The sequence below is a fragment of the Ascaphus truei genome, chromosome 10 (assembly GCF_040206685.1).
Source record: "Ascaphus truei isolate aAscTru1 chromosome 10, aAscTru1.hap1, whole genome shotgun sequence".
NCBI classification, from domain to species: Eukaryota; Metazoa; Chordata; class Amphibia; order Anura; family Ascaphidae; genus Ascaphus; species Ascaphus truei.
This window is the reverse complement of record NC_134492.1, coordinates 5,165,380-5,192,134: the sequence shown is the minus strand read 5'-3', so window position 1 is coordinate 5,192,134 and position 26,755 is coordinate 5,165,380. Positions and strand designations below refer to the sequence as shown.

The 26,755-nt window shown below is 47.1% G+C and overlaps 1 protein-coding gene across 4 annotated transcripts in view; it reads right to left on the bottom strand.

Moving 5' to 3' along the window:
• DDAH1 (dimethylarginine dimethylaminohydrolase 1) overlaps positions 1-26,755 on the bottom strand; it is a 147,568-nt gene that overhangs the window by 11,755 nt on the left and 109,058 nt on the right. For 3 of the 4 annotated variants that reach the window (XM_075615637.1, XM_075615636.1, XM_075615639.1), the window contains exons 2-4: positions 15,883-15,982; positions 13,601-13,674; positions 11,782-11,901 (exon numbers count right to left, since the gene is read on the bottom strand). In XM_075615637.1, coding sequence (XP_075471752.1) covers positions 11,782-11,901; positions 13,601-13,674; positions 15,883-15,982 — 294 coding nt within the window. Of the gene's footprint in view, positions 1-11,781; positions 11,902-13,600; positions 13,675-15,882; positions 15,983-26,451; positions 26,641-26,755 lie in introns of all 4 variants that reach the window. The other variant, XM_075615638.1, reaches the window with a different exon arrangement.

Genomic DNA, 26,755 nt, shown 5'->3' with positions numbered 1-26,755 from the left:
GGCCTTGTGGTTGCAGAAAGTCATAATTCCCCCAGCATTTTAGCTGGTTGTCACAAAACTAACTTGAAAGCATGTGACGTTTGCCAAAATGAGGCAAAAATGCCGTATTTGAAGTTGTATTGGGCGTGAATAATGTAGGCTTGTTGCAGGCTGTAATACGAACCATAATACTACCAATAACAAATGGCCCAATATATAGAGGCCTTGTAATGGCAGCAACAACTCATATTTCCCTACAAGCCAAAACGGGTCTTACAATGTGTAATAGCTAAAACAAACAGAACACCGTGCCCCCCACTCCTACACACGGGGGGCTGTGTGTGCAGCGAGGGCCCAGGCACAGAGCCGGCGGCGGAATCCTTGGTGTATTAGGACAGGACATTGCCAGAAAGTCTGAGGGGGGAAACAAAACAAAGACGCACAAACATAATAATAAAAAGCAAATCACACACTAGAGTTTTCATTCAGTGGAAAGAATGACTGCAGGGGGCTGAGAGAACAACCAGCACAGCAGAACGGCGTGGTTCACATTTTTTCCAGCATAAGTATAGCTTTCATTACCCCGCGAGGGGCAGTAGCTGTGCAGCATTACACATTTTTTCCAGTATAAGTATAGCTTTCATTACCCCGCGAGGGGCAGTAGCTGTGCAGCATTACACATTTTTTTTTGACCTCTGTTATTACATTTTTATGCGTCTCAAACGAGTCTGGCTTACGTCACGATAATAAACTTTGCCTCCTGGCATGAGTGGATAGAATAGTACCTTAGGCCAAGCCTGTCCCAGCACACAATACCCAGGGAGCTAGATAAGAATACAAATATTTATGATAATTAAACAACAAACCTCTTATTAAATATTAGGGCAAAGTAACAGTTCATGAAATAATAACACTATAGTCTGAAAAATAGCTTATAAATCGTCTGTATTATATTTACAACCATGGTAACGTGTACTCTTGGCTTTGCGCGCTAAACGCTAATTAAGCGAGTGTAAAAAAACACCACAATTCCCATGGGACACTAATAATAATAATAATCAGCGCTTTCCTCTGGCCAGGAAGACGGAAGCCCATCGCCTCGGCTCTCCCTTTGGTCACAGGGTTTGCTGGCGCCTCCGGTTGGGGCTTCTCTCTCACTTTCCTTATCTGTTTTACGGTTCTATTATCCGACGATTCTTTGTATATTTTGACCCGATTTCATTTACCCTCTTTCACTTTATCTTATACAGCTGTAAGAAGACTCACTGCCCCTGCGCCGCGGGCGAATGGGCCAAAGTCAGCAGCGCCGGGGCCCGTGTCTGCCGCGATTGAGTTACCGGAGGGGGGTCCATGCCTCTGAAGCGTTTATCTGTTAATCTGAAGTTGCTACATCTGTATCCTTCATATTTGTAACTTTCTCCTCTTCGCTGTCGCTCATCTCTCTCTCCTGTCAGACTAACTGCTTCCCCGTCCTCTCCATGCTATGTATGGCACCCCAACTTTGCTGGACATTTCTCCGTCCGTCTGGGGAGCGCCCCCTCACACGTGCCACCGGACAGCAGGGGAAGACAGGGAGCGCGCGGCTGCTCAGCACCAGGCACACAGGGCGCCGATTGTGAGACAAGGAGGAGACCGTCTGCGGAATCTTATTCTTAATAGTATAATTCATTTCTGAAAAAAGCTCTGTGAACGGCGATAAACAACGTGCCGAATATCAATATTTCGTATAATACATGAGGTGTTCTGTTATCTTGCTTAACCTGTTCCCTGCTCCTTGTGCCTAAACCCCAATGCTTACTGGCTCCTTATAGGAATGTACGACTTAAACGCCTATTCAAATAAATATTTGTATTTATACATTGCGCTGCTAGTGTACAAAGCGGAACATATTATATGACACACGCAATACATTCCTGCCTTGAACAGCTTACTATCTAAATCTTAGCACCTCAGGCAAATGAGAAAGTAATCGTTCACTTTAAGCTACTTAGAATCACTAAAGGGCCAGAGACGTCCCCAAAGGACACGCCGGCTCCCACCGTCCTACTAAAATACCACGAGCCTGCGTGGGACAGTGGGGCTCTGAGAAATGGCGCTCACTGACGCCACTAGTAGATGCGCAAATGTCTACGTTTGATTCACGGAAATGTTTGCAGATTTTTTTTTAAACCAGCAATCCCCCCCGACTTGGTTTTTTTTGCCCCCTGTGACCTCTTTTTTTTGCCCCCTGTGTCCTCTGAAGTTGAACCTCTAGTTCCCGAGATACTCACTGGGGAACTTAACGGTTTTCAATTTCCCTCCGGAAGAAACAAAATGGCTGCCAAATCGTGAGGGTTCCGCTGCCCAACAGGAAGCTGAAACGTCATTGGTTGCGGCTTCCGATTGAATGACCTTTGAAATCCCAGTGAAAAAACAGGAAGTAACGCCTGAAAAGTACACGGTTCACGGGTAAGCCCCCTGGTACCATCCTGTAAAAACAAGGGGGATACAGTGCTGGGATTGCTGCTTTACATTGGAAGTTTCCGGAACTTCTCACATAGGTTCACATGCTCAGAATTTCAGCAGCATGTATTCTCCACATTCCTGCCTTAGATTGTTATCTGGGGTTTTTACACCTGTGTTAAGTTCCTGGAATCTCTGTAAATCAGTATTGCTGACCTGAGGAAGAGACAGAACTGTCGCACGCTTATTTTATAATATCTATTCTTAGTCCAAATCAAACAGGTCTCACCTAATGCTGAAGTACTCATTTACTCTGCACTATCGCGGACTAACACGGCCATTTCTACTTAAACCAGAATTTATTGAAATTGATAAAGGTCGAAAAAGCCGTCTGAGTAGGTTACTGGCTCTGCACTTTTTAAACCTAGGCTTTGCTGAAAAGCTGTGTAATGCGGCAGGCAGAAGCGTATAGGGGACCGTGTTTAAATGGATGAGAAGTAAAGAGTATCTCACTGTGCTCATTTGCATGTCATCACCCAGAATCCCTGGCTGCACAGGAGCACTGTTTGCTAAGCAATAATAGGGAAAGGCAGGGCAGCAGCCCTGGGCGAGACCTGTGAATATGCCTACGTGTGGTATTTTTGTTTATTGAAATTGACAGTATATATAGGGCTACATGACCTTGCACACTCACTTTAATACTTGATGAATTTGTTTTGTGAAGCTTACCGATTTTCGCAAAATTGGTTGTGAAACAAATGAGCACGTTTTGTATTATTGGGGAAGGAATAATTGTGGAAGCTGTTTCCTTACTGCAACCAGTCAATGAATATCCTCTCTCAAAGGAGCGTTCACAAATACATCTTGTGCTACAAAATGACACAAGAATAGCACTGAGCGTGACAGCATCATTTAAATGCAGGTAAAGGTGAGAATGTGTCAATTGTATGTCTGCTTAAACTAAGCCGCGGAAATGCTTCACTGCAGGTGTCCTGTGCGGTGGTGACAGTTATCTGCCAGACACCTTCCTTAAACTAAACAAAAACCAATCACCAAATGGTTAACCACCGTAGGCAGTTATTAATTTACATCACTTTCAGAACTGACTTCAAAAGGACAATGATAATGGCACATGTTTAATAAGTGATGGTTATCCGTAAGCAAGGATATGAACAATCACTCACATTACATCATGTAAGTTAGTATCAAAATGATGCAAACGTCGAGGGATTCCTCTGATTCTTGAAATGTGCAATTTCTATGTTGATCCAATGATCTCAAAATACATCATACATAACAAAGAGTGAGAGTGACATGACAAGGCAGGCTGGGAGTGCTGCTCATTATGATGGGAACATCCCATTACAAAGCAGGCGTGTGTAGAGGGAGAGGGGGATTGGCCCGGTATTAAAGGGGTTGCACCCCATATGGCCACCCTCTGACCTCACTTGGGAGGCAAGGGGTTAACTGGACTGCGGTCCAGTAATGTGTTTTTACCCTGCTTCAGCACCCAAATGTGTATTCCCCTGTAACAATGTATTTCCCCATTTCCAGTGTCTGCACCAACACTCACATTGGGATCCGTTCGGGAGGAGAAGGGTTAATAGTTAGGAAGGGATTATAGCCCTTTGTTCCATTTTCCCGCCTTTGCAGGCTCCATTTTGCAGTTCCCCCATAGGCCGCCATGGCAGCTCCATACAATCCTATGGGGATTCCGGCGATTTGGGCCCATTCTCAGAGAAGACCTGCAGGTGGCGCCCGAGAGGAGGAGCGGCGGTTCCCCATTGTAAGTCAATGGAGCCATTCATTTCAATGGGGATTCCTCGAAGCCGACCTTCAGGACCGGGTTGGCAGCCATCCAAACCGCAGACCGCAAAAGCGGATACAATATCTGAAAAAGAGCTTTTGATCACACTAGGTCAAGTTCAAAGTCAATTGACGTGGGAAACTTAGGTTCTAGAGCAACCCGGAATAAAATTCGTTTTGCCCCTAGACCCTAGGAACCCCCACACTCGACCACCACCGGGTCCGAGAGCTAATGACCCCAGTAAAGGGTCGCGCTCGCCACGAGTGTCGCGCCATTGACTCTAATGGCGGAGGTAAAAGCCGCGAGTGAAAACGGCTAAGTCGGAATGAGCAGAAACCCAGAACCCATAACTCCGGTTCTGTTCAACCTAGAGGGCTGAGATTCGGCCACCATGTAGTCCTAGTTCCGGCAGGATTGCATGGCAAATACCGACCCTCTCGGGGCAACAGAACGGAGTCAGGGTAATTGCAACGTTTGGGTTTCTGCTATTGGCTTGCATGGCGAAAAAAAGCCTCGTGTTCCAAAAGGGTTTTTAAACTGTAATTTGGTATCTCCGGTCCAGTGGGTCGCAGCGAGCTGAAACTTGGCAATCATGGAGAGTCCCTTCCGGCATGAGGGTCTGGCAAGTTTCAGCCCGCTCGGCCCAGCCGAACGGATTATTTTAAAATATATATGTATTAAGAACTGTACAGTATTTCAAAGCAGGGATAAAAGCCTGCGAAAGTTACTGGCTCTGTTTAATGTAAATGCTCAGGGGGGCGACCCATTGTCTACAACAGACTCCCTGATCAAAGGCTCAGCCACTCTGGCTGTATACATTAGGGCGGAGAAACGCAGGACTTGAGTGGTCTGTAAGTGGTATAATTCACACCTACAGACAAAGGGTTTCCTGGCCATATCCAAGTCTGGTAGACTTGTAGGCGCCCTGACTTTTGTGTGGGCCTAAAGAAATGAGACCCCAAGGGCCAGAAGTACGCATGTCTAACTAGCTGGGGGGCTTGATCTAATAATGTTCCCACGCTAGCTGGCAAGGAGGGATTGGGTGCAGATAATTGTCCTTCAATGACTTGCACTCAATGCCAAGGTATAGGACTGAAATCACATATAAACCAGTGTCAGCCCTATGCCCAGTGTCTTCAATTTTACCAACTACTTGATGCCTGATTGCTGTATGAATTGCCAATCCTGTACCTGATTGCTTCATTACCCAACCCCTAAGTAAGTGCTATATCTTGTCTGTTATTTGTATAATCTTGTGTGTTCACCTATCTAAGGAATAAACTATCTTTATTATATCTAAGTCGTGTTCCATTCAACCCAGATATTTTGTGTATATTATAACCTATCACTAGCTACCGTGACAGGCTATAATAACTGGTGGCAGCGGCGGGATTGAATTGAACCTGTATTACAGTTTACTGCGGGATTCTGTAATACAGTAGGAACTCGGGTGAATTGCGAGTTCCTAAGGCTAATGATATTGAACACACGGGTGTACAACATATAACACGAGATATAACACCACCTCACTGTTCATACCTAACCCCTAAAAGCCTTGAACTATGAGCGAGAGTGCCGGCTCATCTACAGTCCGGACCCGGGCTCAGATACGGGACAAGTGCCGCGAATACGGGCTGCCCACGGAGGGCAGAGATGTGGTGCAGATGGGGGAGGCGATCAGAGACTACGAAGCCCGGCTTGCGGAGCCCGAAAGTACAGCTCCGCTCGCATTATTGCCACCGCCCGGAGAGCCGGGAATGGACCCAGCTCCGGGACGGCAGAGCCCCAGCGAGGGAGCGGGAGCACCTCCCGGGAGCAGTGCAGCAGAAGGGGTATTGGTCGCTGCGGCTACCAGTCCGTTCACCCCCGAAATGCTGGCGCTGATCACCGCGTGGGGTGACAGAGGGACACCGGAGGAGCGGATGCAGTTCCTGACGATGGCAGTGAACCGGCCCGCTTATTGTCCCCGTGCCCACAAAGACCGAGATACTCCTAAGCTGGACCATCACAGCCTCGCCATGTTTGTGGAAGGTACTGTACCGACCAGATCGACAGTTTCTTAAAGAACTTTGAGACGCAGTGCCGGCGGTACAAAGTGCTTCCTCAGCACCGGGTCATGCGACTGGACCCCTTGCTGTCTGGTCTAGCTAAGCAGACCATGATGGCGCTCCCGGAGGAATATGCCGATGACTATGATCATTTAAAAGAGCTATTGCTATTCAATATGGCCTCATCCCTGAAGCCTACCGGGGCAAATTCCGGCTGGAAGAGAGACAGCCCCTGGAGACTTTTGTGACTTACGATACCCGCATGGCATTGTACGGAATCCGATGGTTGGAGGGATGCGGGGCAAAGACTTACCAGGTCCTGCTGGATCTGATATTCCAGGAGCAGCTCATGCAGCAGTGTCCTCCGGCGGTGAGGGCTTGGGTGTACGATAAAAAGCCCAAGACTCACCAGGAGGCAGCGAGGCTCGCGGATGACTACATCACCAGCCGAGCGCTGATGCCCGCCAAGGCAGCGGCCAAAGCAGCGGCGGCCCCAGCCAAGAAGACAAGAATGACATTACATGTTATGTATCAGGAAATCATATACGTAGACGAAATTCTAATGTCTTCTTTGACGGTTCCAAGTAGTTTGGGAAAATGTACCCGATATAGAGATTTGAAATCTCGAGTGATCTGGATCCCCAGGTATTTAATTGCCTCTGGCCGCCAATTGAAATTGATGGATATCAGTTTTTCTGACTCCTTTGTGAGGTTAATGTTTAATGCTTCCGATTTCGTTTGGTTGATTTTGAACCCAGAGATCCGGTTAAATGTATCTGGGAGGCTGGCATACGAAGGGTCGTGAGAGGCGGTGCAGCTGCCTTGGAAAAAACGTGTGACCGGAATAGCAAAAAATCTAGGTACAAAAGTTTATTGGCACATAAAAAAACAGCAAAAAAGCACTCCTACGCGTCTCCCACGCTTTATCAAAGAGTACTCTCGGTAGGAGCACGCCGACAGCACCTGGCTCTCCAGATGATCATCAAAGTGAGTAACTTTATTACCAACTGTTACTTATCCTATATGTCTTACTACATTCATAGTCCTCTACAGCCATTGACACCCATATACGATGTACCTATTACAGGCTATTGGGAGTCTACAGAGAGTGGCAATCAAGGGACATATATAGTGGCACTATTGATCACAAACATTGTGGACTATGGAGGTCTAGGTTTATTATGCTGTTTTGTTTGGAAAGACAATAATGATTTAAAGGCTACAAATTGCATATTCAATACGTGGACATTTCCTGTTAGCATTGCTAGGGGATTATTCCTCTATCTCTTCTTCTATCTAGGAGGCAAAGCAGATTGGGTAGCGAGGTGGGAGGCCTGGACAAGGTTAGAAAAATATCATCAGCGTAAAGCACAACCTTGTGGGACTGGTCTTTAATTTGTGTCCCTGAGATATCTTGATTTAACCGAATTTGTGCCTCCAGCGGCTCCATGCTTAGGGCAAAGAATAGTGGTGACGGGGCCACCCCTGTCTAGTGCTGCTCTAATTGCAAATGGCTCAGAGGGGAAGCCCTGATAGATTACTTTTGCCACCGGATTGGAGTACAGTGCCATGATTGCCTTCAATATCCTACCCCCAAACCCAAACGCTCCAAGTGTGGCTCGGAGATATGGCCAGTCAATCCTGTCTTAGGCCTTTTCGGCATCTAGACTTACTGTAACACCATCACTGGGATCTGTTTTAAGTTAGCTTTCTCAATCAGGTCAATAATACGCCTGGTGTTATCGGCCGCTTGTCTATTCTTAATGAAACCTACCTGATCCGGGTGAATCAATCTAGGTAGGATGTGACTCAGTCTATTGGCCAGCATTTTAGAGAATATTTTTATATCCGAATTAATTAGAGATATCAGCCTGTAGCTTTTATAATTTGTCGTGTCTTTCCTTTGTTTGTAAATTAGTGAGATGGACGCCTGGAGCATCTGGTCCGGAAATGGGGCACCTGCTAGCACTGCATTAAACATACGGAGCATAGAGGGGGCCAACAGATTGATAAACCTTTTGTAATATAGATTGGAGAATCCATCTGGGCATGGGGATTTTGAAGGTTTCAGGTGTTTAACCACCTGTATAACCTCTTCCAATGAGAAGTCCAGCTGTAGAGCCTCTCTCTCCTCTCCACTCAATCTAGGTAAATTTGCATCCGCTAAGAACTCTTTAAGAGCCCGCGTTGTATTGGTGTTATGTGTGACCTCCTCCCCGTTGTATAAATTCTCATAATAATTCTTAAATTCTTCTATAATTAATTTGGGGTTTGATGCCTGACTTGATTTTGATCGCATGCATATTATAACTCGATTGTCTGTTTCTCAATTTGTTTGCTAGTAGGGTATCTGGCTTGTTTGCTTTCTCGTAAAATTTCCTCTTTGACCAACTCAAGGACTTCTCATCCTGGGAGGTGAGAAACATATTCAGTTCTATTCTAACATCCTTCAAGTCCTTCAGCGTATCTGCCCTTCCGTTACTCTTGTGTAACTCTGAGAGTTCTGTCAACTTCTTCTGAAGCTTCCTAATTTTTGCTTCCCTCTCTTTCTTTCGTCCTGCCACAATGCTAATTAATGTACCTTGGAGAGTCAATTTATTAGCCTCCCATAGAGTAGACTGTGAATTTACACTGTCTTGATTAATCCTAACGATTTGCTCTAATTCCGATTCGATTGTGTGGCTGACCTCTGGGATTTTTATAATTGCTTTGTTTAACTTCCAATTTGCTCCAGGTCTTTCTAGACTAATTAGCGTGCACCTTAATTCAATCGGCACATGATCCGACCATGAAATATCATGGATCCTGACATAGGATCCCTGCGAGCAATCTATTCGAAACAAAGAAGTAGTCGATTCGGCTCTAGCTGTTGTGTGGATGTGAGAAGAAATGATACCCCTTCTCCCCTGGGTGTAGTTCTCTCCTAATATCAATTAACTCTTTTAATTCTGCTATTAGGGAGGCTGACCGTTCCTTGCTAACTCGACGGGCTTGGAATGACTTATCTACCTCTGGATCCAGGGCCCTATTAACGTCTCCTGCCAGAATGATGTGTCCTTTGGCTACTTTCCCTAAGATTTTTTTTAAAAATTGGTAGAAAATGACGGGTCGTGCTCGCACGGGGCGTATACATTCGCTATCGTTAGTTATTGCCCCTGTATTGAGCCCACCACGATTATATATCTGCCAGGCTTGTCTTTTTTCAACTGTTCCAACACAAAAGGGGCATCTGTTATGAAACAGTATTGCTACTCCCCTTTTCTTGACAGTAGCTGATGATAAAAAGGATTTACTAAAATATGTCACAATATTTAGGGTAACTAGCACTGCTGAAATGGATTTCTTGCATTAGAACTACATCAGCCTTCATCGTTTTATATTCCGGCATGGCCACCCGTCTCTTGTTGGAGCTATTGAGTCCCTTAACGTTGTGTGAAACGATGTCAATGTCATTTAATGAGTGTTGGCTCACTGCTTACCTCGTGTATCTCCTGACCCGGACCGCACACGAGAAGCCCCCGCCGCCTCCGAATTCTGACTCCCCATCTGGGAGGTTTAGGACTTGGGAAGGACAAGAACAGGCGAGGCAGATCGAACACGGGGATGGGCATGGGGGACAATACAAAAACACACACCAAAATAAAACAGGAGCCAATATTGTCCCTACCTGGACCTGGCTCTACTGCCCTTGGGTTCATGACCTCTCCCGGAACTGGACAAGGAGAGGTCCTGTCGCCTGTGCGACTCAGGTACACAAGGGACTTTCTTGGGCCTCAGGGGACGCCCCCTGGCCCTCTGTACCCAGAGCTTGTGAACTGCTGGACATGTATACACCTAACTCATTCCCGGCATCTTCAACTAGTAATAATAAATTGCTACTTCTAAAGCAACCCTATTTCCTCTTACGAACTAAGCCCATCTCCTGCCTCCTCAGCTTCTGTGTGGCATCCCAGGCCCTATTGATAACCGTCTTTATGGGAAAGAAAGTCAGGAAGAACAGCCCTTCTATGCGGACTCTCCACCTTGGTGCGTTTTTGAACCTCTTTGGGGTCATATGTGACACAAAGATATTTTTTACGGGAGTCCCCTTTTGATAATTTTTTCTCTTTGCTCTCATTGGTGGGTGTTCAACAATCCCGCTACTTCACACTGATGAGACCAAAAAGGTTGAAAGAGCTGTCTGTATGTAGGGTTACTGGCTTTGCACTTCTTTAACCCAGACTGTGCTACAGAGCTGTATAATACGGCAGGCATAAGCTTATAGGGGTCCATGTTAAAATGGATTTGAAGCAAAAGGTGACACTATGCTCATTTGTATGTCATTTCACAGAAATGTACAAAAAAGTGTTCTGGAAATGACACGCACAAAACTTGTGTCACAATCATTAGAAGGATAGTCTGTGATTTTGTTTTATTTGGGGGGGTAATTTCCAGGCGACCAGTTCAGAAACTTGCCTTAAATGTTTTTATTCCAATTCACATTAGGCAGAGAGCTATTTACACAAACTCTTCACGGATGGGGCTGACTGGTAAATTCTGTGTACAAAAACAAATGATTTCTTCTATATTCGAAACCTCATTAAATTCTTACACAAGCAGTGAGGTGAGGACCGGATCATTGGAGAGCTGACAAGTGAGCAGATATAATCCCAAACCCTCCAGTGAAGCCTAAATTAATATATCCAAAACACTGGGCCTGAGACCAAGCACATTAGGACTGCCCTGCTCTGTGAAAGGCCTGGCTTTACGATAACCCTGTGACAATGGCCGCCTGCAACTTCCTGTTTTCTTCAGCATGGAGCATGGACGGCCATTCAATATGCTCTGAAGCCAATGTCTGCAGCAGCAGCAGCAGCAGCAGCAGCAGCAGAGCTCCGCTCTACTCCAATGTATGGGGCTACACACCTCTCTATTAGAAGTAACCCACTTCACAGTATACTGAATGAAGGCCATTTACAGAAATAAAAGGAGCGTTCTGGGGAGGAGCGTAGAAAAGAAGACAGAAAAACAGACAAGAACACCAATGGAGAGGGTACATTTATACCGTAAGTATTAGGAATATGCGCTGTGTCCTAATGCTGAGCCTGGCTCATTAAATAGTGGTAACATGCTGGGGAAAGTGTTACAAAGCTATTGTTCTATTGTACCAATCTGAGAACCAAGCAATGTCTATTACAGGGGTATTGCGAGAACCCTAGCATGGAAAAGGTTAATACTCTGCTAATGTGCCAAAGTGAAGGCTTACTCATTAAACACAAAATCTGGCAGAACGCATCACATATTTCAGTAATCATATTAAGGTTATGCAATTGTAAGGCTGCCAGGTATAGCACATGAAACACTGGGATATGCAGCAGTATGAGCGCTAATCCCGCCGGTGACATTACTTCCTCATTCAGTATGCACGTGAAACATTCAGTGGAATTTCTTAGGAAAATAAATTGTGCCCCTGGCGTTTCTAAGGTATTTTAATGAACAATAGTAATAGACAATCAAATATTTTACCTTCAGGGCTTTCTGCGCCGCTTCACTTGAGCCAATGACGATAAGGTTTGGTCCGGCCATGCTACAGAAACTCTTCAGGTGCAAATAGTCACACACAGGGACGGTGGACACAGCGTAATCCTATATAGAAAACAACAGAACAGTCTGTAGGAAGAAATTCACGTCAACGTGAGTCTCAAGAACTATAATGTTCGCTCGTTCCTTTCTGTCCTTTACGACAACACATTCAGTGCTAAAAGCTGTTGAACAAGCGGAAACAATGAGTAAGGATTTAAAAGAACATTTCATGTTTGAGAGTTTACCTTAAAAATGAACACGCAATAATGATCAAAACAGCCATAACATGTCTCAGTTTAGTACTCAGCATGTCTCAGCTTAATACTCAGCATGTCTCAGCTTAGTACTCAAAATGTCTCAGCTTAGTACTCAAAATGTCTCAGCTTAGTACTCAGCATGTCTCAGCTTAGTACTCAACATGTCTCAGCTTAGTACTCAACATGTCTCAGCTTAGTACTCAACGTGTCTCAGCTTAGTACTCAACGTGTCTCAGCTTAGTACTCAGCGTGTCTCAGCTTAGTACTCAGCATGTCTCAGCGTGTCTCAGCATGTCTCAGCGTGTCTCAGCTTAGTACTCGGCGTGTCTCAGCTTAGTACTCGGCGTGTCTCAGCTTAGTACTCGGCGTGTCTCAGCTTAGTGCTCAGCATGTCTCAGCTTAGTGCTCAGCGTGTCTCAGCTTAGTATTCAGCGTGCCTCAGCTTAGTACTCAGCATCTCAGTTTAGTACTCAGCATGTCTCAGCTATGTGCTCAGCATGTCTCAGCTTAGTACTCAGCGTGTCTAAGCTTAGTACTCAGCATGTCTCAGCTTAGTACTCAGCATGTCTCAGCTTAGTACTCAGCATGTCTCAGCTTAGTGCTCAGCATGTCTCAGCTTAGTGCTCAGCGTGTCTCAGCTTAGTACTCAGCGTGTCTCAGCTTAGTACTCAGCATGTCTCAGCTTAGTACTCAGCATGTCTCAGCTTAGTGCTCAGTATGTCTCAGCTTAGTACTCAGCATGTCTCAGCTTAGTACTCAGCGTGTCTCAGCTTAGTACTCAGCATGTCTCAGCTTAGTACTCAGCATGTCTCAGTTTAGTACTCAGCGTGTCTCAGCTTAATACTCAGCGTGTCTCAGCTTAGTACTCAGCATGTCTCAGCTTAGTGCTCAGCATGTCTCAGTTTAGTACTCAGCGTGTCTCAGCTTAGTACTCAGCGTGTCTCAGCTTAGTGCTCAGTATGTCTCAGCTTAGTGCTCAGCATGTCTCAGCTTAGTACTCAGCGTGTCTCAGCTTAGTACTCAGCATGTCTCAGCTTAGTGCTCAGCATGTCTCAGCTTAGTACTCAGCATGTCTCAGCTTAGTACTCATCGTGTCTCAGCTTAGTACTCAGTGTGTCTCAGCTTAGTGCTCAGCGTGTCGCAGGTTAATACTCAGCGTCTCAGCTTAGTACTCAGCGTGTCTCAGCTTAGTACTCAGCATGTCTCAGTTTAGTACTCAGCGTGTCCGAGCTTAGTACTCAGCGTGTCTCAGCTTAGTGCTCAGCATGTCTCAGCTTAGTACTCAGCGTGTCTCAGCTTACTACTCAGCATGTCCCAGCTTAGTACTCAGCGTGTCTCAGCTTAGTACTCAGCGTGTCTCAGTTTAGTACTCAGCGTGTCTGAGTGGAAGACAACACATCCATTTTTCCTAGAAAAGTGAGGAGATACAACATGGAATTTAAAATAAATTGTTTTTAGCAGCCTCGTTACCTATGGAAAACTTTATCATATAGAATTACACTGACCTTAAACGTGTCTGCCAGTATCTCTGCTCCTCGCTGGTTGGTTCTTTTAGACAAACCCACAAAGAACTCCCGTCCTGGAGTAGAAGAAACAGAATACTTTAATGCCACGGGCTATTTACAAGAAATAAGTGGCTACACACTTCCGCTGGACCTGTACATATACACTATACCCCTCCCCCTCCCCCCCCCACTATAACCGTGAGAATCTTACAGTAGTTTTCTAAGTTACAAAAAGCCAATGTATGCAAATCACTTTGTTGCGTGTTGAAAATGGTCTCCCATGTGATATCTCTTAGGCTAAGTCCCTGGTGGAAGCTGCTGCACAAGCGCCTGGCGTCCTGGCGGCGCGCGCACAGCTTAAAACCGCGATCTGCGGTCTGTAGGGAGCGATCAGATGTGTGTGGGGGGGGGGGGGGCGTGGCCGTGATGGGGAGCGGGGCCACGACACAAAGCACAGCCCAGAAATAAGAAGTCTCTATTTGACGGGGTCCTACATATATTATTGTATGTGATTCAATGTTGGAGATCTTGTAGCTTTGTAATATCTTACATTTAATATTTGTATTGCCCTTGCCCCTTGCAAGACTGGAAGAGCCTGCAATACTTACTCGGTTTCCTACAATACATAGATTAATATAATTAGGGCATATCTTGTTACACCAACGTTTCTACAATACATGGCCCTTAAAGGATACCATGCTTTCTGTATAGGGAGAGACAGAGAGACAATTCTCCGTCTGTGTTATTCTAGTCTTATAATCATTATTTTAATTGTTTTTATTATGAATACAGTCTCAATGTGGCTTTGATTTGGGCACGTTTACTTCATACATGTGCATTGTGTGGTAACCCCAAACATCTCAAGGTGTCCATCTTAGTTGATTTCTTTTTTTAATGTTTACTGTACGCTGCACTACATACGTAGGAGGTCAAGAAAAGATGTGGATCCAGTGTAGGTAGAGCGCACCCTAAATTGGTTTCCTGGGGCAAGTACTGGACCAGCACCATCTCAGAAGCAGATCACAGCCAGGACTGGGCTGTGATCGGTGCAGAATCCGGCTGACAGATTATTATTTTTCGCTGCTCTGTATTTTGGATTTGGAGGGCGCTGTTTGAAGATTTTGTGGGTAAATATGAAGTGACAAGAGACGGTTCTTATTGGCTCCCGGCGCACCGCGTCGCCGCACGGGAACACAATCATGTTGCATCCCCTGCTGGCTGACGCGCCACAGCACCGCGTGAGCCAACACGCAAGGAGACACTGGGGCCTGCCAGTATGGAGGTGAGTGATTGGTGTGCGGCGCGCATGCCACCGCGCACGCCGCCATCACCACCGGGAACCCAGCTTCAGAAGTGCGATCTCAGTCAGAGACGTGATCACTGCAATTTAAGAATTTCTACCTTCATGGAGACCGTATCCCATGTTTTGTGGTATATCTGAACTGATTAAACTGGTTTCAGATCACTGGAGCAGCGGTGCGCATACAGGGGGGGGGCACCCCCCGGGGGGCGCGAGATTATCTGCGGTGGGCGCAGGGTTTACAGCGGCTCCGCACGCCTCCCGAAGGCACTTAAATTAAGTGCCAGGGAAGCGGTGAAGGCCTCCGTAAACCTTACTTACCGTGGTTCAGCCGGCATCTGGGGACGCGTCGCCATGGCAACGTGACGTCATGACTGACGCCCAGATGCCGGGAACCACGGTAAGGAGGAGGGGGGGGGGGGGGAGGGGCGCGCGCGCAGGACAGCCAGCAGGAAGGCGCAGGGGAAAAAGATTGCGCTCCCCTGCACTATAGAATATTGGTTTGCATTATACGTGGTTTAGATGGAAGGGAACAGAGAATCATTTTGGCCCTGTACTGGGCTGAACATGCACTGCAGTTTTGGGCACCTCCATTATAAAAAAAAGACATTATGGAGCTGGAAAGAGAGAAGAGTCACCACATGAATAAAGGGGGTTAAATGTCTGATGTACGAGGAATGACCATCGAAATTAGAATTGGTTACATTAGAAAAGAGGCAAAGATATAGAATAACTACTTACAAATACAGTATATCCAATGTGACCGCAATACACTTTCCAATTAACTTTTTACCCCAAGTACAGTACTTATACCACAAATATATTGTGATCGTTGTAACGAATGAGGAGAGTTTTGATTGCAGAGAGTTGTACGTTGTTTTGCTGTATGTTAATTTGTATACACATTGTACAGTAACACTACAACCACAACATGCATCTGGCATTGTCGATAATGAACAGGTTAAGAATCGGAATATATTACCTGTAAACAAAACGTCTCCACCGTCTAACGTTGCACTTTCATCTGTCATTTCCACCACATTTAGCTGAAGGTCTTGTAAGGCTTTCTTCACTCCTCCTATCTGCACAAATACAAATTCTTAACAATGAGTGTGTTCTTCTTCAGACGGGTGGCTATTTATTAAAGTCACAAAACTGGGGCAAAAAGTGGTGCAAACATTAGCATCAGGCGTAAATCCAGTGCTATGTTTGCAAAACTAGCGCAATCCGGAAACTTTGACAAACTATCACTCTGAGCTGATACATTCGTTTACCTTAATCTTCCAATCCTGGAACCCAAATCAAAAAGGTACCAAACAGCTTCAATTCCTCCCAAATTTGTATTTCTTTCTTTTCTGACCTGAATGGAGGCTCCCTGTGCCCTGTCCCAAACGTATTCCAACATACACATTACTGTTTAACTCTTTAGTATATCTGTAGCATTATTTTATTGAGTGGGTATGGCACTTCTGTATCAAAGCAACAGAGACCCTTTTGGGGGGGGGGGGCGGGGTAAGGAAGTTGTGTAGATACAGTGGTGTGAAAAAGAAAGTACACCCTCTTTGAATTCCATGGTTTTACATATCAGGACATAGTAACAATCATCTGTTCCTTAGCAGGTCTTAAAATTAGGTAAATACAACCCCAGATGAACAACAACACACGAAATGTTACACCATGTCATGATTTATTTAACAAAAATAAAGCCAAAATGGAGAAGCCATGTGTGAAAAACTAAGTACACCCTTACTGCTTCCATAGGAATTAAGATGCTAAGTAGCAGACATGTGCTGCTAATCAAATGCCCTTGATTAATTGATCATCAGCAAGTGTGACCACCTCTACAAAATCCGAAGTCCCACCCACCCTATTTTTAGGCATGAGGGATGTCGGCGTTGGAAAGAAAGATCGGGATTCTGCTCAGTTTTGTCGCAGCTTGTGGTTTGTATTGACCGGAGTAACGTTACTTTGGGAGGGGCACTCCTGAAGGGAGATCGCAGACCTCAGAAGTATTTTAATTGGGGAAAGCAGTACCATTTCAGGCGGCTGCAGCCGGAACAGTGGTGTCCTTGAAGGTGAAATTGGTGGAAGGCGTTACCATTCCAGACTAGGCTCAGTTGTTGTGGGGGTGACCTTCCGATGGGGGCTCTGTGCATTCAGACTAAGGTACTGAATGGCTTGAGGAGCCCAAGCTGAGGGTATCCCTCGCGCTCCGGTAGGTGTGAGCGGAGTAATCTGGCTGGGTCCCTAGTTGGAGATAAATATGAGATATTTATCATGTTGTTAGAATAAAGCTGGGGGCATTAATTTCTCTCAAGAAGTTGTATGGTGTGTTTATTGGGAATGGGAGGGGGTCCAGCTCGAGGCGTGGGTAAGTCATGTTTATTGGGATTGGGACAGGGGTCCAACTCGAAGCGTGGGTAAGTCATGTTTATTGGGAATGGGAGGGGGTCCAGCTCGAGGCGTGGGTAAGTCATGTTTATTGGGAATGGGAGAGGGGTCCTGCTCGAGGCGTGGGTAAGTCATGTTTATTGGGAATGGGAGAGGGGTCCAGCTCGAGGCGTGGGTAAGTCATGTTTATTGGGAATGGGAGGGGGTCCAGCTCGAGGCGTGGGTAGGTCATGTTTATTGGGAATGGGAGAGAGGTCGAACTCGAGGCGTGGGTAAGTCATGTTTATTGGGAATGGGAGAGGGGTCCAGCTCGAGGCGTGGGCAAGTCATGTTTATTGGGAATGGGAGGGGGTCCAGCTCGAGGCGTGGGTAAGTCATGTTTATTGGGAATGGAAGGGGTTCCAGCTCGAGGCGTGGGTAAGTCATGTTTATTGGGAATGGGAGGGGGTCCAGCTCGAGGCGTGGGTAAGTCATGTTTATTGGGAATGGGAGGGGGTCCAACTCGAGGCGTGGGTAAGTTATGTTTATTGGGAATGGGAGAGGGGTCCAGCTCGAGGCGTGGGTAAGTCATGTTTATTGGGAATGGGAGAGGGTCCAGCTCGAGGCGTGGGTAAGTCATGTTTATTGGGAATGGGAGAGAGGTCCAGCTCGAAGCGTGGGTAAGTCATGTTTATTGGGAATGGGAGGGGGTCCAGCTCAAGGCGTGGGTAAGTCATGTTTATTGGGAATGGGAGGGGGTCCAGCTCGAAGCGTGGGTAAGTCATGTTTATTGGGAATGGGAGAGGGGTCCAGCTCGAGGCGTGGGTAAGTCATGTTTATTGGGAATGGAAGGGGGTCCAGCTCGAGGCGTGGGTAAGTCATGTTTATTGGGAATGGGAGAGGGGTCCAGCTCGAGGCGTGGGTAAGTCATGTTTATTGGGAATGGGAGAGAGGTCCAGCTCGAGGCGTGGGTAAGTCATGTTTATTGGGAATGGGAGGGGGTCCAGCTCGAGGCGTGGGTAAGTCATGTTTATTGGGAATGGAAGGGGGTCCAGCTCGAGGCGTGGGTAAGTCATGTTTATTGGGAATGGGAGAGAGGTCCAGCTCGAGGCGTGGGTAAGTCATGTTTATTGGGAATGGGAGAGAGGTCCAGCTCGAGGCGTGGGTAAGTCATGTTTATTGGGAATGGGCCAGGGTCCAGCTCGAGGCGTGGGTAAGTCATGTTTATTGGGAATGGAAGGGGGTCCAGCTCGAGGCGTGGGTAAGTCATGTTTATTGGGAATGGAAGGGGGTCCAGCTCGAGGCGTGGGTAAGTCATGTTTATTGGGAATGGGAGAGAGGTCCAGCTCGAGGCGTGGGTAAGTCATGTTTATTGGGAATGGGAGAGGGGTCCAGCTCGAGGCGTGGGTAAGTCATGTTTATTGGGAATGGGAGAGAGGTCCAGCTCGAGGCGTGGGTAAGTCATGTTTATTGGGAATGGGAGAGAGGTCCAGCTCGAGGCGTGGGTAAGTCATGTTTATTGGGAATGGAAGGGGGTCCAGCTCGAGGCGTGGGTAAGTCATGTTTATTGGGAATGGGAGAGAGGTCCAGCTCGAGGCGTGGGTAAGTCATGTTTATTGGGAATGGGAGAGAGGTCCAGCTCGAGGCGTGGGTAAGTCATGTTTATTGGGAATGGGCCAGGGTCCAGCTCGAGGCGTGGGTAAGTCATGTTTATTGGGAATGGGAGAGGGGTCCTGCTCGAGGCGTGGGTAAGTCATGTTTATTGGGATTGGGAGAGAGGTCCAGCTCGAAGCGTGGGTAAGTCATGTTTATTGGGAATGGGACAGGGGTCCAGCTCAAGGCGTGGGTAAGTCATGTTTATTGGGAATGGGACAGGGGTCCAGCTCGAGGCGTGGGTAAGTCATGTTTATTGGGATTGGGAGAGAGGTCCAGCTCGAAGCGTGGGTAAGTCATGTGCATGTGAAAGCCGTGTCATCAGACTGCTGTTGCCAAGTGATTTCCTGCCAGGCAGATGGCATTCTCTGCTTAATGTAGATGTCCCAAACAAGGGCTACTTGGTATTCACATTCTGCCTGAGATTTAGTCCCTTTTTATAAAGTGGGAACATAGCTGGAGCAGCTACACAAGTGTCCCAACGCTACAGATATTACTACCAGTAAGTAGGATAAAGCTTCATTTAGAGCTATTGTTGCTGGAGTGTCTGGTAACCAGCTGCGAAGTCTATACCGCTTACAGGACAGAAACTTTAATACAATTCAGAAGATCTTAAGCTTTGGCTTTTCCATGGCCTGATAAAGCATGAAAACAAATGACTGATTGTATGTGCACCCTAAAAACAAAGATTCACTAAGCTCCGTAAAATGACCTGCGTGGATCACCATTATTGCGCACAGTATTTGTAGTGCTGAAGCCGGATACCTTCCTACATTGCAGACGTGAGTTTGCAGCAATGGTGAAACCCGGTCTACCGATTCACTGCCACGGTACAGGGCTAGGCCATACATTCACTGCCACAGGGGCGGGGCTTAGCCATACATTCACTGCCACGGGGGCGGGGCTTAGCCATACATTCACTGCCACGGGGGCGGGGCTTAGCCATACATTCACTGCCACGGGGGCGGGGCTTAGCCATACATTCACTGCCACGGGGGCGGGGCTTAGCCATACATTCACTGCCACGGGGGCGGGGCTTAGCCATACATTCACTGCCACGGGGGCGGGGCTTAGCCATACATTCACTGACACGGGGCGGGGCTTAGCCATACATTCACTGCCACGGGGGCGGGGCTTAGCCATACATTCACTGCCACAGGGGCGGGGCTTAGCCATACATTCACTGCCACAGGGGCGGGGCTTAGCCATACATTCACTGCCACGGTACAGGGCTAGGCCATACATTCACTGCCACGGGGGCGGGGCTTAGCCATACATTCACTGCCACAGGGGCGGGGCTTAGCCATACATTCACTGCCACAGGGGCGGGGCTTAGCCATACATTCACTGCCACAGGGGCGGGGCTTAGCCATACATTCACTGCCACGGTACAGGGCTAGGCCATACATTCACTGCCACGGGGGCGGGGCTTAGCCATACATTCACTGCCACAGGGGCGGGGCTTAGCCATACATTCACTGCCACAGGGGCGGGGCTTAGCCATACATTCACTGCCACGGGGGCGGGGCTTAGCCATACATTCACTGCCACTGGGGCGGGGCTTAGCCATACATTCACTGCCACGGGGGCGGGGCTTAGCCATACATTCACTGCCACGGGGGCGGGGCTTAGCCATACATTCACTGCCACGGGGGCGGGGCTTAGCCATACATTCACTGCCACAGGGGCGGGGCTTAGCCATACATTCACTGCCACGGGGGCGGGGCTTAGCCATACATTCACTGCCACGGGGGCGGGGCTTAGCCATACATTCACTGCCACAGGGGCGGGGCTTAGCCATACATTCACTGCCACTGGGGCGGGGCTTAGCCATACATTCACTGCCACGGGGGCGGGGCTTAGCCATACATTCACTGCCACAGGGGCGGGGCTTAGCCATACATTCACTGCCACGGGGGCGGGGCTTAGCCATACATTCACTGCCACGGGGGCGGGGCTTAGCCATACATTCACTGCCACGGGGGCGGGGCTTAGCCATACATTCACTGCCACAGGGGCGGGGCTTAGCCATACATTCACTGCCACAGGGCGGGGCTTAGCCATACATTCACTGCCACAGGGGCGGGGCTTAGCCATACATTCACTGCCACGGGGGCGGGGCTTAGCCATACATTCACTGTCACGGGGGCGGGGCTTAGCCATACATTCACTGCTCCGTCTCTGGCAGTGAAGGAGTTATAAGCTTGTCTTTTTGTATTTGTTTGAGTCACTGTTTTTCCAAAGTACATTTCTCATATTACTCACACAGCGGCAGTGCCCACATTACTCACAGTGGCAGTGCCCACGTTACTCACACAGGGGCAGTGCCCACGTTACTCACACAGCGGCAGTGCCCACATTACTCACACAGCGGCAGTGCCCACGTTACTCACACAGCGGCAGTGCCCACGTTACTCACACAGCGGCAGTGCCATGTACACTTCAGACAATGTGTCCGGCTGCTCATACAGATACAATACAGATATAATACGCCGCACGCTGGGAGGCAGAAAAGAGGGCGCTAGCCTGCGAGACACCGGAATAAAAAGCTTACACCTTTAATAAGCTCAATTTTGTATTTAGTTACTAGAGAAATTATCAGAAAATGAATTTCTAACCAGTATTCTTCTAATTACATGACAGGCACTGCCACTATCCCTGCCACTATCCCTGCCACTATCCCTGCCCCTATCCCTGCCACTATCCCTGCCCCTATCCCTGCCACTATCACTGCCACTATCCCTGCCACTATCACTGCCACTATCACTGCCACTATCACTGCCACTATCCCTGCCACTATCCCTGCCACTACCACTGCCACTATCCCTGCCCCTATCCCTGCCACTACCACTGCCACTATCCCTGCCCCTATCCCTGCCACTATCACTGCCACTACCGGCTGCGGCTTTCCCAGCAAATACACGCGCGAGGACACGGCAGTATTTCTTCTTGTTTAAAGGAAAATCTACCCCGCTGACCTGGAAGGATTCTATGCAGGGGGCTCATTCCACAGCCCCACAGCCCCACAGCCCCACATAACCACAGCCCCCACATAACCACAGCCCCCACATAACCACAGCCCCCACATACCCACAGCCCCACAGCCCCACATACCCACAGCCCCACATAACCACAGCCCCCACATAACCACAGCCCCCACATACCCACAGCCCCACATAACCACAGCCCCACATAACCACAGCCCCACATAACCACAGCCCCACATAACCACAGCCCCACATAACCACAGCCCCACATAACCACAGCCCCACATAACCACAGCCCCACATAACCACAGCCCCACATAACCACATCCCCAAGGATTTGCATCAGAAATGTAAATGTTTGCCTTAAGCTAAACTCGCACCGCAGATATTATGCAAATAAGGCCCTGCGCGTTTCACTGTTTATCAGAGAAGATTAATACTGTCAAAAGCAATCCGGTTCACATGATACTGAAGAAGATTAAATGATACTACAAAATGCAACCAAGCAACTTAAATTACTGTTAAATTAGCAACGTGTTGCAATAAAGTTACCCTTTCACTGCCAAAGGGGTCAGTAAGGCAATGTTCTGCAGGCCCTCTCTGGTAGTGAAAGGGTTAAAAAAATGCAATAAGCTTCTCCACCTGTTCTAGCAGCGGTTTGACAATATGAGATACGTTAGCCATGCAAGTATAGTATGCGAGAGCCTGGCTGCATCAAGAGGGGGTTACATATATTTATACTGCAAATGTCGATTTTGTTCTTAAATCCGTCAGGGGTCCCTCTCCCCCCGCTCTGCTGCTCCCCTCCAGCAGGTGATTTAATATTCTCATATTAGCCATATCTAGGTGGTCACACTGCTCATACGGTGCATCAGCGTTAGTGAGCTGCTGTCGTCTGCTGAAGAATGTGTAAAGTCTTTAATGCATTTACTTATCCGTGGTAAAGTCGCAGCCTATGTTCTATATACAAAGAGTGCGGTCTGGAGATCTGGCGTGACGTCTGTCACACAACTATGTTTTTCTATGTTTGATAATATTATCTCCATGCGCCTCTATATACTATTCTGGCAAACTATATTTCTGGATCTGTGCCAGCGGTGGGTTAAACCATATAGACTGAACCCCAATGTACACCCCAATGTATACCCAATCATACAAACGGGACCGGGGTGTACCGAAGGGGTGGTGATGTGGGCAGCGGAGGAAATCGTGCCGAATGGCATCTCCATGGATATCGCACAAGTGCATCCCCATGGATCGCGCCACATCCGGCGCGGGTATGCACCCAGGCACAACGGCGCCCTAGAATAGAACGAGGCCGATCACGCCACGCCACGCACACTCTAGGCCAAAAACGCCCGTTACCTAGCAATGATAACCACAAACAGGCTATAAAATAAATCCACAGGCGAGAGAACACTCACAAGATGTACATCTACAACAGCTAACAGTAGTAAGTATCAATAGGAAATCTATATTACAAAAACACCTAAAAGTATTATGAATAAGAGGAACCAATCTATGTATGTAAAGAGCATGGAAAATACAAAACATGAAATATACATTAAGCATAATATACATGAATCACAATAAATCCATTTATAGAGCTGGGGCACTGGATTTGGCGTTTTTTCTTTCAGATTGACTGCTCGATCATAGATTTGTATTAATGTTATGGAATGTGCCTAATCCATACAGAATCTACATGAGACAGAGTATGTGCCAGAACAGTTCCATTTCTCTGAAAGAGCAATAAATATGTGTTAGTGACATACCTAAGAATTTCCTGCTATCCTGTGTGCTGTAAAAATTGAGCCTGTTGCAAATGGAACATTATCACATCAAAAAATGTCTGTAAAGAGTCAGCGTCTCCCACTCTCAGACCTGAAAGTCTCTGCATATGCACATTACTTCGATCTGGCGTCTTGATGCCAATCCAGTGTGTTAATGGTGTTATTTTCATTGACTATGCATCTCATTCTGTGCCACAAAGGATGAAGAAATGTGTGATGACTTTTCCAGACCTAAATGGTAAACTTTTCTTCCAGTGAGAGAAGGTGACATGGAAGTTTAGCAAACCCTTCAACCTAGGAACCTTGTCTCGACATCGTTCATTCCCCCTACAGAATAGGAGTTGAAATGGTAACATAATAACTGGGCTATTCATTTAAAGTGGCCGCCAAACGGGTGCAATATTGGTGCAAAAATCAGGTCACAATCAATTAAATAAACCTATTGTTTTTTGTTAGGGTTAATAAATGAGAATAGTGAAGAAAGAGTTTGCAGGGTAGATAGAAAAATACTCATGGGCTTGATGAGAGGAACATATCAGGGATAGACAAAATGCAGAAGGGAGCTGCTGTAGATTGAAGTGAATGGGTGTTATGATGTTTAGTGAAAGGAAGAGAGATGAGGATGTCTGAGTAAGTGAAAAAATACTGCAGAATGCTGAATGTGACGGTCATAACATGAGTGAAGGGGGAAGGTAACTCAAGGCCTCTATGGGTTTGTTAAATGTCTAACTGTATAGCAGCAGGGACTGGAGTGAGTGGTACCAGGTACAGGTGTGAAAGAGGAGATCCATCCAGAAGAGAGTTACAGAAGACTACTGGGAGACAATAAATAACAAGAAAAAGGATGCTGAATATTCTGTATGAATAAGAGAGAACAAGTTTAAGCTATGAAATCTGTTTATGTAGAGGCATCAATGAATAGATATGTATATGTAGGGTGAGCAAGAGTGACCGGCAAACACTCTTCATGCAAATATGGTCACCCTATGTATAAGGGTCCTATCGGTATACCAAGATGGCTAATGGACCAGGTCATTATCATGCCCCACCTAAGATGGCTGCTGGCAGGAAGTCAGCCTCTCTCTGGCCCTAAATTGCCAGAAGCTGCTCCTGGACTTCAAGTAGCAGGCAGTTGCTCCCTGTCTTTGCTCATGCAAAGTACCCTGTACCTGCCTAGCTCTGCTGTTGATACTGTGCTAGCCTTGCCTGTGTTTGGCATGTAGTGTGAGTACAAAGCAGGAATCTTCAGCAGCAGATGAAACTGGTGATACTGTTAGACCTCAAGGCTCCGATCTCTCGACTCCCCCAACGTCTGACCGCACATCCGGTGATGTCACTTCCAGCATAGCTGAACACAGCTCGGCTCAGGACTCTACGCGTTTCGCCACAGCTGGCTTCTTCAGGACTACTAACAGCATCTCCAGTTTCACCTGCTGCTGAAGATTCCTGCTCTGCACTTCCACTACACGCCGGTGTTTCACTGATACAATGCGAGTGGAATTGCCACATGCTATGATGTTTTAATATATTGTACTCTTCATACTACACTATATCCTGCCTTTTCGTGGCAAAAGGAAGCCACGTAAGAAGGAGATTACTGGAGGGGACAACAAGTTGCTGACCAGTCCATTTTTGACCCTATTTTACCCTCATTGGGGAAAATCAGCTGTGCTTCACCAATCTAAAGAAAATACCATTACTGAAATAGCCCAAGCACAGTCTGGGTGGAGGTTAGGCCGAGCACAGTCTGGGTGGAGGTTAGGCTGAGCACAGTCTGGGTGGAGGTTAGGCCGAGAACAGTCTTGGTGGAGGTTAGGCCGAGCACAGTCTGGGTGGAGGTTAGGCCGAGCACAGTCTGGGTGGAGGTTAGGCCGAGCACAGTCTGGGTGGAGGTTGGAGCTGAAAAATCGATTTCAATAGTATTTTTCACATAGCCCTTTAAAATGTTTCTATTTATCACACTTTCCGCTGGCAGCGCCCCTTTCCTGCTCTGCACCATACAAGCTCTGCAGAAATCTGTCGCTCCTTCTTAAGGAAGTAGAATATAATATTTCACAATATGTCCTTTACTGTAATTCAAAGTCTGACTCACACCAAATCAGAGAAGATATTGAACATAGCAGTGTAAGTGCTGCCATCGCCACGTTTCTACATGAAAAGGGCTAAGGCCTCGGACACGGTGCCCCGAGCGAACAGACTGCCTTAAGGCAGTGTTCGCGTCCATGCGGCGTGCAGGCGCATGCGCGTGTTGCGTGAGAAATCAGTTAAACTGATTTCTAAGGGCGACACACACATCACGTGAGCGGTTTGCCCAATGAGGGCGAACCTGCTCCGTGACGTCACTAGGAACACCCCAAGGAAAGCCCCCCCACGGCCCGCCTAGCATGGCCAGGGAAAGCACCCGCTTTCCCTCAGCCTCCGCGCGCCTCCGCACGGGAGAAGGCACCATCACCCCAGCCTCAGATTTCACAAGACCTGTACACTATAAATACATTTATAAAGAACACTCATCTAGATCCACTAAAAAGTATCACAACAAATCTCCACTTCCCCTGGACCAATGCAGCAGGACGTACATGAAGTTATAAAATAAATAGAAATACATACTGTATGTTGCTTTCAGAACAGATGTTGATACATATTGAAACCTTCCAGTGCTTTGCAATGGATGGTAGAAATGCTCTCAGACTGTCTGGGTTGATATAATAAGTGTCACACACTGCTTTTTCTTTGCAAAAATGTACTGACCTGAAATTTTGGAATCTGTGCCATCAGCATCAAAAATGTGTTTTCCATGTTTTTGATGCACAGAGAGAGAGACTCAGCAAGGTGTACAGGTGTAAAGGTACGTACCAAAAAATTATGTTTCTGTCCTCTCCCAAAAAAAAGGGAGAAAGTGCGTTTAAATCGTCCGCCAAGTTCAACTAGGCATGAACCCTAAAATATTCATATTGTTAGCGCATAATTAAGGCGTTACATAACAAGCAAATATATATTTGACACAGCACGGATGTTTCATTATGCAAGTTAAGAAAATGTATTAATTTCACAG